This window comes from Paroedura picta, chromosome 2, assembly GCF_049243985.1.
Source record: "Paroedura picta isolate Pp20150507F chromosome 2, Ppicta_v3.0, whole genome shotgun sequence".
Taxonomy (NCBI): domain Eukaryota; kingdom Metazoa; phylum Chordata; class Lepidosauria; order Squamata; family Gekkonidae; genus Paroedura; species Paroedura picta.
The window spans coordinates 73,607,108-73,621,212 of NC_135370.1; the positions used below are offsets into that span (position 1 = coordinate 73,607,108).

General features: G+C 43.8%; 1 protein-coding gene across 1 annotated transcript in view; it reads right to left on the minus strand.

The window, feature by feature from the left end:
• ABCB6 (ATP binding cassette subfamily B member 6 (LAN blood group)) overlaps nt 1-14,105 on the minus strand; it is a 46,345-nt gene that overhangs the window by 1,057 nt on the left and 31,183 nt on the right. Inside the window, exons 11-19 of the mRNA XM_077320759.1 lie at nt 10,712-10,788; nt 8,747-8,810; nt 7,121-7,206; nt 6,439-6,496; nt 6,154-6,258; nt 4,047-4,221; nt 3,359-3,471; nt 1,909-2,003; nt 669-737 (exon numbers count right to left, since the gene is read on the minus strand). Of these exons, the coding sequence (XP_077176874.1) occupies nt 669-737; nt 1,909-2,003; nt 3,359-3,471; nt 4,047-4,221; nt 6,154-6,258; nt 6,439-6,496; nt 7,121-7,206; nt 8,747-8,810; nt 10,712-10,788 (842 nt within the window). The remainder of the gene's footprint in view (nt 1-668; nt 738-1,908; nt 2,004-3,358; nt 3,472-4,046; nt 4,222-6,153; nt 6,259-6,438; nt 6,497-7,120; nt 7,207-8,746; nt 8,811-10,711; nt 10,789-14,105) is intronic.

Genomic DNA, 14,105 nt, shown 5'->3' on the forward strand with positions numbered 1-14,105 from the left:
CTGAGAGATGCAGAGAGTTAATTTCAAAGGGTCTATGTGGAAGGCAAATCCTGCATTTGATAAGTATATAGTGTTTTTGCAATCCTTTTATGTATGAAGGGATCAGATGGGCAGTGGGAAACCTGCAGCCTATCTATTCTTTCTCCCCATATTACTCTTCATTTACCGCTGTGTCAGGAGGGGGCTAGACAGATCTTTGTATATGCTGCCATTTGGTGGCAGTATAAAAAAAGGCGATTTTGGTTCTCTGGACCTAGTTCTAGCATACTTGGATAGTTGCAGCAGGAATGGACAACTTTACTTTTTTAAAAAGCACAATTTTATGGATTAAGCATGCACAGATATGCAAGACAGTGTGTGAAAAATGCTGGCTGATTCAGGAAGCTAAGGATTATGTCTTTGTTTATTTATTTATAATTCGATTTCTACTTCACCACTCCCAGACAAGCTGGCTCACGGCGGCTCACAACATAGACAAAATTTACAAAAATTGAGTGCAGCTTCAATGTTCTGCTTCTCATCTCATGACTAATCAAACTGGAATATGTCATTCATATTGCATAATTTAAACAAACTACAGAATTCAGCTTTTCTTGATTAGATGCAGAATGTTAAGTGGGGAGAGAAGCAGAAAGGACACGTGGTCTTAGGCAGGGACGATGGCTTACCTTCCTCGCTCCGTCACTCGGCCATTCTTAAGGACCAGGATATGGTCAGCCTTAATCACAGTGGACAACCTACAAAGAAAGGGCTGTCACTGAGGCTGTTACTAAGAGGGCTAATCACAATTAGCTCTCTCCCACCCACTGGCCCTACCAAGATGACTATTTCAGGGTAGACTCCGTCATCCTATGCAGAAAGCCGCTACATAAATTCCCTTCCTGTCCTCACCCTTATCTTAGTACAAGTGGACTGAATTAAACGCACCTTTGAACAATTAAAATATATAGCATTCAGATACATTGGCCTTTGTACAGCAGTCGTCCCCCCCATCTGACTGATGGTTACATTCAGCTGATGGTCAATATGGCCAGGGAGGGGAGTGAGAACCTTGCTGGGAATATGGATGACAAAGCTCAGCCACCACATAAGCCCAAGGAAGCCCCAGTAACAGCTTCCCCCGGAAGCAATAAATATCAGGAACCTCTCACTGTACCCTGAGATATTAAAAACAATGTCACTGAACATTGTTTTAATCATAGGAGAGGTCACCTAGTCTAATCCATACCATCTGACTTTATACCCATCCCTGACAGATGTGACAGTCCAAGAAGTCTGCAACATCTGTGGACAGCACGGTTTCACTTGATAGGCAAGCATGGTTTCCTTTGGCAGACTGGTTTCTACTGATACAAAATGTGGTGGGGCCCATTGGCTTAGATGACTATAAAACAAATTATACACAGTTGGAAGATGCTTCTCAATGGCTTTTAATAATGACAGCAAAATGGAACCTCCCAGTTACTGGGGGTGGGGGAAACTTACTGTGACCACTGTTAATTCATCACAGCAGTTATGACTAGCTGCTCTTATAAGGCAGTAAATCCAGAAAAACTGAACTTAAATCTTCCCATACAAACTTACAAGAGCTTGCCTTTATTTAAATGGCACCTTAACATTGGATCAAGGTGATCCCAACATATCAGAGAGACTCTGAACTTAATTGCTCATCTCGTAAACTGGACACATGAAGTTGCCTTATAGTGCACAAGACCATCAGTCTACCAGTGCTGTCTACTCAGATTGGTAGCAACTTGCCAGGGTCTCTGGCTGGACTGAACCTGGGATCTTCTGCATTTCAAGCAGAGACTCTAACACTCAGCCATGGCCCCTCCCCCTAAGTTAAGTATCCAGTTCAGCTGTTAGAACTGAGTACGCCAGTGACCGTATTATCCCAGAGCCCTTTACCTGTGAGCCACAACAATGGTTGTGCGGTTTGCACACACTTTGGCCAGGCAAGTGTGGATGTTTCTCTCAGTCTTTGTATCCAGCGCTGATGTTGCCTATAAGATTCAGACAACAAAGTGGAAATGCGTAGGGTAGGATATGTGCAAACAAGAATGTGTGGCTTAATAAATCCTGCAAGTTTCAGAAGAATTTGTACATTTCAACTGGAGGTCAATATTAAGACCTCTATTCTATTACCCAGGAGACTTTTAGCTCTGCCTGAATTTTTTGGTCACATGCAGTTAATATTACACAACTGAGTAAGTCCAACAATGAAACTAGCTGAGAGGGGATCTGATAATCATCTTCAAGTATTTAAAAGGTTGCCATTGTCTGTCTGTCTATCTATCTACCACCCTCGCCGAAGGCTCAGGGCGGTTTACAGGGAATAGGAAAAGATACAGATAACATATGGTAACAGGTGATAACAGTAATAACATTATAACAACAATAACTTAACATGATCACAACAATAACATTAGAAAATGGTGGAATTGCAAGAGCCTCAGCTCAACTCTTACTGGGACCCAGTGGGTAAGGCAGATTAGTTTCAGTCATAGTAGGAAGGGTGGGGGGCTTGGGGGCCAATTGGAAGCGATGGTTTGGGCCAACCTCAACCAAATGCCTGGCAGAGGAGCTCCCTTTTACAGCCCCTGTGGAACTGTTTAGGTTCGGTCAGGTTCCATATAGAGGATGGAGCAGAGTTGTTCTCTCTTGCCCCGGAGGGACGGACCAGAACCGTTGGGATTAAATTAATTCAAAAATTCCGTCTAAACATCTGGAAGAAGTTCCTAACAGTTAGAGTGGCTTCTCAGTGGAACAGGCTTCCTCAGGAGGTGGTGGGTTCTCCATCTTTGGACATTTTTAAGCAGAGGCTGGATAGCCATCTGACAGAGAGGGTGATTCTGTGAAAGCTCAAGGAGGTGGCAGGTTACAGTGGATGAGTGATAGGGTTGTGAGTGTCCTGCATAGTGCAGGGGGTTGGACTGGATGACCCAGGAGGTGCCTTCCAACTCTGTTATTCTATGATTCTATTACTTTGTTGGTTGTTTTTGATGGTTATTATTAATGCTGAAATATACAAATTCTTCTGAAACTATTTATTGAGCCTGTAAAATCCAGGCATAGTGACAGCTTGTGGGTGGGTGCAGAACAGAAGATCATGGGCTCTGCGCTGTCAATGCCAATGTTCTGGCCCACTGATAAACCTGCTATGCTGGTACACTGTCCCAAAGCTGAGGCACACTCTTTGTGTTGCTACCATCACTGGCCTCAGCTCAAAGCCCTCTCCCAACTCTTTTCAGGATCTAGATTGCAAGACCAGGAGAAGATGTACAGCCGGGGGGAAGGGCAACCGACAACTGATCTTAGGAACTGGCAGACAGGATAACATTATGCCCATCTATCTTACCTCATCAAAGAGGATGATTTTAGGATTCTTCAAGATGGCACGGGCAATTGCAACTCGCTGCTTCTCGCCGCCACTCAGTTTCAAGCCTCGCTCACCAACTTGTGTCTCGTAACCTGCCAACAACCAGCAGCCAAGGACAAAAAAGTGTAATGCCAAGATGCAGCAGCCATGTGGGCACCACTCTGTGATTCCTATAATATCTCTGGCCTCCTGCCATATTTGACTGCACCTTCTAGGCCTACCACAAAAGAAATTGGATATCACCATATACCTTTCTGCCAATATTTCTGACTTGGCACCATGTGGGGAAAAAAATGGAATAGAAAGGATGGGAAAACTCTGAACAGAGAGTTTCAAGGGCCAATCCTACATCCCATTGACTGGAACCTCTAGCATTCAAGCTCTTACTGCACTTGGGGGAGTAAAGGAAGGACAGACTGTCACAGGCCTTGTTCCTTCGTATAGCAAGCCTTTTTAGTTAGTTAATGGAGCAGGTCTTTTCACAATCCATGCTGCCCTGGGAATCCAAAAAAAGGGGTTGATTGACTTGGCGGGGGTGGGGGAGACAGATCCTTTGGTTTGGATGAGGGAGAAAGACTTCTAACATGTCCAAAAGTAATCACCAAGTTTTTGCAACAGTTCACATGGAAAGGCACTAGCTGAGCCAGAGATAGGGAATACTTCTCACCATCAGGGAAGGTAATAATACGCTCGTGGATATTGGCAGTCATTGCTGCCTCTGTCACCTCTTCATTGGTGGCATCAATGCGCCCGTAGCGGATGTTCTCACGAATGGTGTCATTGAAGAGCACAACATCCTGGGACACCACCCCAATGTGGGCACGCAGCGAGGTCTGCTTCACCTGCAGGCAAAGGGGGGTGAAGGGTCAAAGCAGAGAGGGGAAAAGGGCGGTGTACATGACAGAACTATATCCTGGAACAGAACACCACAGGGCTACCTCAGCCTTACCTCAACTTGGCGTGTGGATATGAGACTGGATAGGAAGAGACTGGTGCTCTGAGCAGCCACCATTTTGCCTGGCAGGAGGTTAAACACCCAAGAGAGGGCTTGGTGTTTGGGCAATCCGGGCTGCCTGGACACTTGCAGAGATCAGAGCCTTCTGTTTCACATCACAGGTATCCATCCTGTAATCTACACCTTGCTGATTGCCATTCTACCCTCTGTGACTCTGTGTCTGTCTGATTCTTGGTATACAGACAAAAAGCATGGAGACAGGCGCTTGTCTTTCTCCACTCACCCAAGGCACTTTGAAAGAGGGAATCGCCACTTTCACTGCCTGTGTTCCCCCTATTGTCTTCCCTGCCAAGCAGGTTGAATCACTTTTGTACTGTTTGAAAAATACAAAAGGTGGGTCCAAAGGTGAGAGTAGGATAAAACAAATGCATGTGTATACTATGGGCAGATTCTTTCAAGGCACTTCCACCTCTTCCACTTTGCTTACTAGGCAATATCTAGATAAACAGGTCGCAGCAGGGTAAGCAAAATGATCCAAAAAAGGCTAGATAGGTGGAACCTCAAAGATCCAAAGAGGAGACAACCAACAGCTGGAACAGACATGAAAGGAGCAGCTGCCCTTCCGTCTTCCCCCAGGTCCCTAGGAAATCCTGGCACCCAGACGGGGCACCTAGGGAGCTCTCTTCCAGATATCCTTGTATCCCTTTCCTCAATGTGCTTGGGTGGTCAGGGGAGGGGTGTAGAATCACCCTGCTGCTGTGCCTCCCCCAACACAAGCCTTTCATCCATCCCTAAATGGAATCACACATCTCTGCTTTGCTGGGGGCAGCAAACATGAAACAGCAATTAAACAGATGGGGAGGGAGGGCAGCAGAAACCCTGAGAACATTTGCTCAGACACAGGCACACAAAGATGCCTGATAGTTTCTGACAAAGATCACAGCAATGGCATCGTCTTGTACAGCCTCATGCCTCTGAGCCACAAATCCTGAGACATTCTGCTCAAATACATGCTCAAGTGCACTCAAGTGTTATCACCTCATATTCTGCCCTTACTTTATAGCACAGTTGCCAAAAAGATACTGGACATCATAAATGTAAGCTGATAAACAATCCAGATGTGAAATGCTGCAAGATCCTACCTCGACACCAGAAAACACATCATACTGGTGCATTTCCTCAGGTACCCAGAAATGTGTCTATGTTTAACTCCAAGCACTTTGTTCCTTTTCTATACCTTCTGCATGACCCAAAACCTTTTAAACAAAACACTATTTTCTCTAGAGGTAGTTTGGATGTTTTCTCCGATTGGTACATTCTGCTCCTCCCACTTTTCCTTTGCAGATGTCCAAAGCTATTTCAGCATCTAGGTCTCTCAGGGAACCAGATGTTTCCTCACCCACACACCAACCCTAGGTCCATCATAAAGCTTCCTCCTTCCTATAATTTGCTTCTTGTTGAGAATGTAGCAATTGCCTTCACAGATCAGAACAACCATCCATTTAGCATAGTATTCTGCCCATCAGTGCCCAGTCAGATATCCCTGGAAAGTTAACTCAAGAGGGTACAGGCAAGACAGCCATCCCCTGATGGGTTCACTTCATTGCAAAGCCACTCAAAGAATCCTTTATCCTTTTCTGTTGGCTGGATACCTCCTTGACTCCACTGACACTAACTTCTTTCAAGAGACCTTTTCCCTTTGGATACAGTTCCATTCCACCCACCACGTGACGTGATCTACATTCCTAGTTCTTAGATGGACAATCTTCTGTTTGGTGCTTCACTTGTCAAACTCTCCTCAATGCAACAGCCTATTTACCTTGGAAATGTCCTGTCCATCAATTCTGATGCAGCCGCCCCACACGTTATAGAAACGGAACACCAGGCGAATGATGGTACTTTTTCCTGAGCCAGATACTCCAACCTGCATAGACAAGGGGGAGGTGGTATCAGGATGGATACGGCCTAAAGACAGAGAAGTCCCTGCCAAGGGCCCTTCTGTGGGAGCTCTCTCTTCTTGCCATTGCAGGGAGGAGGAGAAAGGGTACATCAGAAAACAGCATTCTTTCTTACAATGGAGCTCTCTCTCTCTCTCTCTCCTTACCAGTGCCAAAGTTTGTCCAGGCATCACTGTGAAAGAAACATCATGCAGGATTTCACTCCTGAAGGGGAGAGTAAACAAAAGGCATCAGCCACTTTCAAATCCTTCACCATCCTGCTGAAGCCACCTGCACCTTATTCTACCTGCCTGTGCATCGTCCCCACCCCTCCAAATATTGTGGTTATGCATCAGATAATGGCATGGTAGAGTTTGTTAAAGCGCAAAAGAGCGCTGCTAGGTGTCCTTCTCAGAACGCTAGACTGCTTGTATGCCTCTTTCCTTCCAGAGCAACCTGAATATAAGCTTAAGAGTGGGTAAGAGTGTTCCATGGGTCACCTATGGGAATGAGCAAGGGAAATGACGGTCTCTGGTATTTACCGGGAAGGGGGGGGTAAGCCTCTGAGCCCTGCATTCCACTAGACCCATGGTTTCCTTCAAGGGAACATGCCACCCTGTCCCATTTCTAGTGGTTCCAGAACAGTGGGAGTTGTAAGACATGATGCCCTTCATCTCAGTGGCAGACTTCTATTGGAGTAGCTCTAGTAAGAGAAGGCTATTCAGACTGATTGCTGTATGCCTTCACAGCCCCCTTTGCTACCTGCATTTGTTTCTCCAGCCTCTCATCCCACCTTTCACGTATGGACTCACTCCACATACCTACTGCCACTGTCCCTCCCCATCTTACCCTTCCACATAGCCAAAGTGAACGTTCTCGAACTCCACACGTCCTGATATAAACCGAAGATCTGGAGCACCTGGCTCATCTGTCACCTGCCAATTAACAAAACTGTGAGACCACATGTTGCCCAGCCAGCTAAGACAAACCACATGTTCCCAAGTAGGAGAATTCAGAGGGGAAGAAGCTGGCCTTTGGAGGGTTAACCTTTTCAGCTATAGAAATAATAACTTGTAGAAGCTCAGCTCCAAAGACAAGCCTTAGGGTTTCTAATAAACAATCCCCCCCCCCTAGATATTGGGGTACTCAAAGCAACACTTTACGTGAAAGGAGTCATTTGGGGTTAGTGGCCACCTGCCATACATATAGCCACATACTTTCTTTAAAAGACAATTCTTACAGTGACCATCACAAAGCCCAGAAGGCATGAGTTACACAGATTAATTATATGAAGAGGGACTTCTTTTTGACAAGCAGCTGCCTTTCAGTTTTAGAGGCTGAGCTTGAAGCAGAGTGGAAGGGACAAGGGATACAATATAGCCAGCTCTAGCTCCCTATCCAAGCAAGGAATAAAGGCTGGGTCCATCTCCAAAGAACTCTTCAATGTCTGCCATTCCAGGGTACAAAAGGGAAACTTGCAATGACTCATGGGATAGAGGGAGGAATCCCACCCAGCTCTGCTTTCCCCTCTCTTGCTGTGGGTCCATGTCCACTGGAACATGTCCCTGTTTTTTCCCCTCTTCCTTGCCCAGTCATCTCTCACACAAATCATAGTTTCCTTAGCCCCCTCCTCACTTGATCACTCTTACTTTTTTGACATCTTCATATGGCATTTTAGTTTAGTTGGGTTTTTTTTTAAAAAAACGATGTCGTTCTGTCGTTCTATGTGCATACTTCACGGTCTACTTTTTAAGCTTTTTATACTCGAAACCATTGTTTTTCATCCTTTCATATGTAGAAGAAAAACAGTTGTTTTTTATACCCTGCTTTTCACTACCAGGAGGAGTCTCAAAGCGGCTTACAATTGTCTTCCCTTCCTCTCTCCACAACAGACACCATGTGAGATAGGTGGGGTTGAGATAGCTCTGATAGGACTTACACTGTGAGAAGAACACTATCAAGCCTGTGACTAGCCCAAGGTCACCCAGTTGGCTGTATGTGGAGGCACAGGGAATCAAACCTGGTTAGCCAGATTAAAAGCCACCACTTTTAACCATTACACCTTGCTGGTCGTATTCATGGATAAATACCACCTCCCCACGCCCTAAGAAGGTGTTTAGATTCACATGGGAATGTTACCCATTGGTATTAGATTAAGGTGACCAGATTTTAACATTGGTAAAGCAGGACACCATTGACTGGGGGGGGGGGGGTTCTTGACTAAAAATTTGGTCTATATGGAGCAACGCAAAAATAGTATTGTAATACATATTTTTTTATTTCAATGTAAGTACAATTTGTCAGGTACCCCCAGATGTCCCTCCAAAAGTGGGACAATCTGGTCACCTTATATTAGATAAATGACATGTGTTGGATGGGAGGGGGGGAGAGAGAACTGATCTGACAGACACAGGACACTGGTTGGAGAAGGGAGAGTAGGCAACCTGGTTCAGTACGGGCATGGCCTATACCTACCTCCTGCTCCTCATTGAAAAGCTCAAACATGTTTTCCATATCAATAAATGAAGACTGGATCATTCTGAAAAGGAAACAGAGCCTCTATTGCAACACTGACAACCAGGTGGTGGTGGAGTAGGGTAAGGGAGCTATCCCCATTCCCTCACTAGCAAGGAAGGAGAAGGGAATGGGAAAGCTATATATTCACACATCAAATATGGCAATCAATTAGAGCTCCAGCATGAAAGCAAACCCCATCTGTCATGCTTCCCCCACCAGCAAATGCTTCTAAATCTTTAACACATGTTCACACTAAATGGTATCACACCTCATTTGAAACCATCTCTGATGCTTTAGCAGTGGGAGGGCCAGCAGACAACCTTAGGAAAAAACAAACCCGCTCCAGAAAACTAATCTACAATGACCAAGGCAGGGCTCAGTTTTCAAGCCAGCACGTAACTTTCAAGGACCCAGGTTGTTCTCTGGCTGTTCTCCATTACTGAAACTGTAAAATATATGAGCCATAACAATCTCTATGCAGTGGTGAGAAAAACTTTGCCTATAAAAGGGGAGACAACTTGTGTGATAACCTCCAATCTCCAATTGCTGACTTTGCTTTTGAGAAATTAACTCTGTACTGAGCTTGACATTCTGATAATGTATCAATATTTTTCCAAACCATTTGGCAAAAAAAATCAGCTCACCATGGAAGGAAGAAATCACTGTATCAACCAATTGCCTGCATATTTGCATTTCTCTGGATGCCGTGTTTTGATATACAATAGATTCAATGCTTATTTCATTGTATCTGCCCCTCCTCTTCTGCTCTTCATTTAATTCAGAAATGTATCTGGCCCACTTTTAAATTTATTGGGCTTCACTGCTCCCACAGCATCTACAACCTTATTTACAAGCATCCTTCTTAGACATGGGCTGCCTTTAAAGACTGCTCAGAAAACCTCAGCAGGTGTTAAATGCAGCAGCAGGCCTAACAACTGGAACTGATTAAAGGGAACTATCTCATCATTGCTGAAAGAACTCCATTGAGAGCCAATTCATTTCTGAGCCTACATTTATAGTGCCAGTTCTTCCGTTTATGGCCCTAATGGATCTCAGATCCAGGCATCTGAGGGACTGCCTGCTCTCATACAAGCTTATTGGGCAGTTAAGATCTCCATCCAACATTTTGCTCTGAGCAAGGTGGACAGACAGGTTTTATACTGTCATGGCATCTCTCAAATTCTATCCTCTTAGCCATTCACCTCATACCAAATTTCTTAATTTTCTGTCACTGGGCAGAAATGTTCTTTTCCTAGGCTTGTATAGTGCACTGAAATGTTTTATTCTGGTTTTAGCCAATTAATATTCTTATAGATTTTTGTGATTTCTACCTCAACATGCCCTATTTGCATTTTTATAACTTTTCATTTGTTCTTGTAGTTTTTATGCTGGCCAAAAGATGTTTACTGTGTGTTTTTAATTTAATTGTGATATTATGATCATTTTGGTAACCTACGTCAAAAGTTTTTAGTTGAGAGGGCAAGATTTTTTTAAAAACAACTTTAAGTCACAGGGAAAAATATTAATTGGCAACAGATCTTCATTTGTTTTCATTTCATAATCTTTTAGCACAGACAAGCTTGCCCAGCCTGGCTTATGATACATTTGTAAAGCATCATTACATCTCCCTCAGGCTAAGAAGTTCCAGCTCTTTGACTGATTGTTTTTAAATAAACGCCCAGGCTTTGTAATCAGCCGAATTCTTCTCCTTTCTTCTTGTTTGACCCACAGTCATCTTACGACACGATGGAACTTCAGGGTGGCAGTACTTGGATCAAGATGTTTGCTCCCACAATGCTTAACCATCCCAGTCTGCATCTGTCTGGGCAAAAGCCTCTCAAATGTCGTAAAAGCATTCTTCTTTTGTATCACTCGTATAGCTATTCCAAAACACAATACAAAAGAGACTACCTACAAGGTTACCTGTAGTAGGTGCCAAACCAGTTCAGTGGGGTGTACAGTTGGATAATATATGTGCCAAAGAGCACATAATCGCCCACCTAAAGGAAACAGACATGTGGGTCAGAGCCAAAGTGACAGAACACGGGAATGGGTATGTTATCTAACCTATGCAAGTAAGACAGTGATCAGCCTTTGAATGACCTAGTACTTCAGATTCCCTCACAAAGGACAAAATGAGAGCTGTAGTGCTGTGAGGGGAAGAGGCAGGCCTTTCTTTCCCTTGCTCAGTCTTTTTCAATTGAAATATGGTGTCACAGAGAAGAAATCTTTGACCACTGTGTGAATCCAATATATAACCCAATCACCTGCAGTTCTACACAGAGCACAGAGAGGTTTTTATAGGCAATTTTATATGCTGAAAACCTGAGCCAATTCCTTCAATGAGGATGGATGCAACTCTGGGCAGCCCGGTTAATTCACACTCCCTTCCATTCCCCTCACACACAGAGGAAGGGTTTCTTTTACACAGGTTATTGCTGACACACAGAAAAGTAGTCTGCCAAAAATGCATACCAGAGTGTATGCTAAAGCAGAATATATGCATGTTATGGGATAGGCAGGGGGGAGGGAAGGGATATGTGTGCGTCTGTGACAGATGTAGAGCCATGGAGTGGTTTCTTGACCACTGAAAGTCCTGCTTTGACTTCTGACACTACCTTGGGATAGGTAGACCGTTTCTGCATTGGGAACTTCACTGCCCTGGCTCCCATGTGGGAGCACAAATCCGGGGTGGACAAGGTGCACCAGGCAAAATGCCCTCCTCTTGCAGGAGCAGAAAAAGGTAAGGCAACCTGCTCCACTCAACCTCCAGCCTGCAGCCTGGCACAAAGCCTCCAGTGTGGAAACGGTCTGTATTGAATTGTTAAAGGAACTACTACTGTTTTTACAAAATGCAGCCAATCAAGTTGCAATCTGGAGACAGAAATGGACAAAGGGGAAGAGTTATATTTTTAACTCTTTCTCTTGGGGCCATTTTAACATATAAACTTGCTATTACAAAGCAGCTTTTATTCCTGTTCGGGGGGTGGGGGGGTGGGGTGGAATTGGAATATGTATTCCATAGAAGAGCGGAGTTTAGCTTAGGACCCCTTCTCCATCGTCTCAGTCTCTCTGTTCAAATTGCAGACTCAATGGCCAGATTCTACAAAAGCAAACTACTGTCCAAAGAAAACCATAGTTGCATTTCCTCTTGCCACCAAATCACATGGGCTAGCAAAGGTTAAGAATGCAAACATTAAGGATGCTAAATACTTTGCTGCTGTTATGGCAGATATTTACCAAGTTTTAATTCTTCTACTGGAAATTCCAGAGCTGGAAAAGATGTGGAACATTTTGTTCAACCCCTTAGACCTGACATGCCTCCCCAACTAATTTATTGGGGTGGGGAAGAACCCAGAACAATTCAGACTCAGGCCTAGCTGACTGAACCATACCAGCAAGAACATGGAGTTTTGTCTCTCTTTTCTCCCATTTTTAAAACCTAAAAAGCAGTCTTGGAGGCTGCAACCAAAGGGAGAAGTATGGGGGGTGGGACCATATCACCCTTTCTCTTTTTTGTTATGTATCCCTTCAAAATTACAACTCCAGCTAATGGGGAAGTGCAGAAGACAAGGACAAGTAGCACTATCCTTAGTTGGATTAGAGCTGAAAGGACATTCAGTTCTTAATGTGAATGAAACAAAAGTCCAAGGCTGTCCAAAGCATTTACTAAGAACGTGGAACATAAGTATGAATCAAGGTTAAGTTTGAAATCATAAAAGAAGAAATGGAATGTTCACATATGACAATCCTGGGATTGTGCGCAGCTAAAAGGACTGGGGTGGAATACTGTCACTTTGAAAATGACAAAGTGTTTTACTCAGAAGAAATGGATTTGTTCTCGTAGTGAGGTGAGATGTACCACAGACTCTCAGCGGCTATAATGTGAACTCTAATTGATATTATTTTATTTATTCATTTGATTTCTATATTGCCCTTCCATATGGCTCAGGGCGGTCAGATTCTGTCAGATTTCACAGAAAACACCAACTACAAATGCTGAAGAGAAAGAAATCGAAAACTTCTATGCAAGTGTCCAGGAAGAAACTGATCACAGATTTAAACAAGCAAGCACAGTTCTGCAGGGCCTGCAGAACAGAGCTCTTCTGCCAAGCTTTCGATTGAAGCCAATGAACCAGTACCATTAACTGGGGCCCCCTAGAGCCCCCCCCACCAGATACAGCACAAGACCACCCTGTCAAGTAACAATTTCCATTACATAGTTCTATAGTTAACAGTTTAAACACTTACCATGTTACGCGTTACAAGTTGACAAATTTACAAGTTAATTTATTGATGGAGTGACGGAATTTCTATACCACCCTTCCATAAGGCTTGGGGGAGGGGGGGCAGGTTTACATAAAACATCAAGAATATACATTGAAATCTAATGACAGTAACATAACAGTGGTTCCAAAATTGAACATAACAGATAACAAAATACTATAACAGATTCAAAGTGTGAAAACTCAACTTTTAACATGAATCCCTCTGATCATGGAGGGGGTGTTTGGGGGACCAACAGATGTTGTTGAGTTGGCCAACCTCAACCAAATGCCTGGTGGAGGAGCTCCCTTCTACATGCCCTTCAGAATTGTAGTAGTTCAGGAAGGGCCCTGATCTTTTCGGGGAGCTTGTTTCAACACGTGGGGACCATGATCGAGAAGGCTGTGGCCCTGGTTGAGGTCCAGTGTGCTTCTTTGTGGCCAGGGATCACCAGCCAGTTGGGGGTGGCAGAGCGTAATGGTCTTTGGGGGCATAGGCAGGGAGACGGTCTTTTAGATACACTGGGCTGGGCCCAGACTACATAAGGCCTTGAAGGTAAGTACCAAAACCTCTAGCCTGATGAGTTTAATTTCTGTGTATTGTACTAACGTTACAATGAAACTGTAAACTGTGATTTCATGCTGTAAACTATCCTGAGCCACAAGGGAAGGCGGTATAAAAATGTAAATAAATAAATAAAGATGTTCTAATAGTCATATGTGACTGAAATGCAAAAGTGGAAAACAAAGTAGAATCAAATATTGCCAGATGATTTAGGCTAGGAGTATGAAATAAAACAAGAGAGCGATTTATAGAATTCTGTCATGATCAGTTATTCATTGTGAACACATGTTTCAAGAAACCAAACAGATGACTGTATATGTGGACATCGCTGGATGGCCCATACAGAAATTAAACAGATTATATAATTGGAAGCAGATGATGGAGAAATTCTATCTGCTAAACTGAGAAGTGTTCATTGTGGTACAAACCATGAATTGTTAACATTCAAAATTAGAATAAAGCTGGAGAAAAACACAAAACATTCATA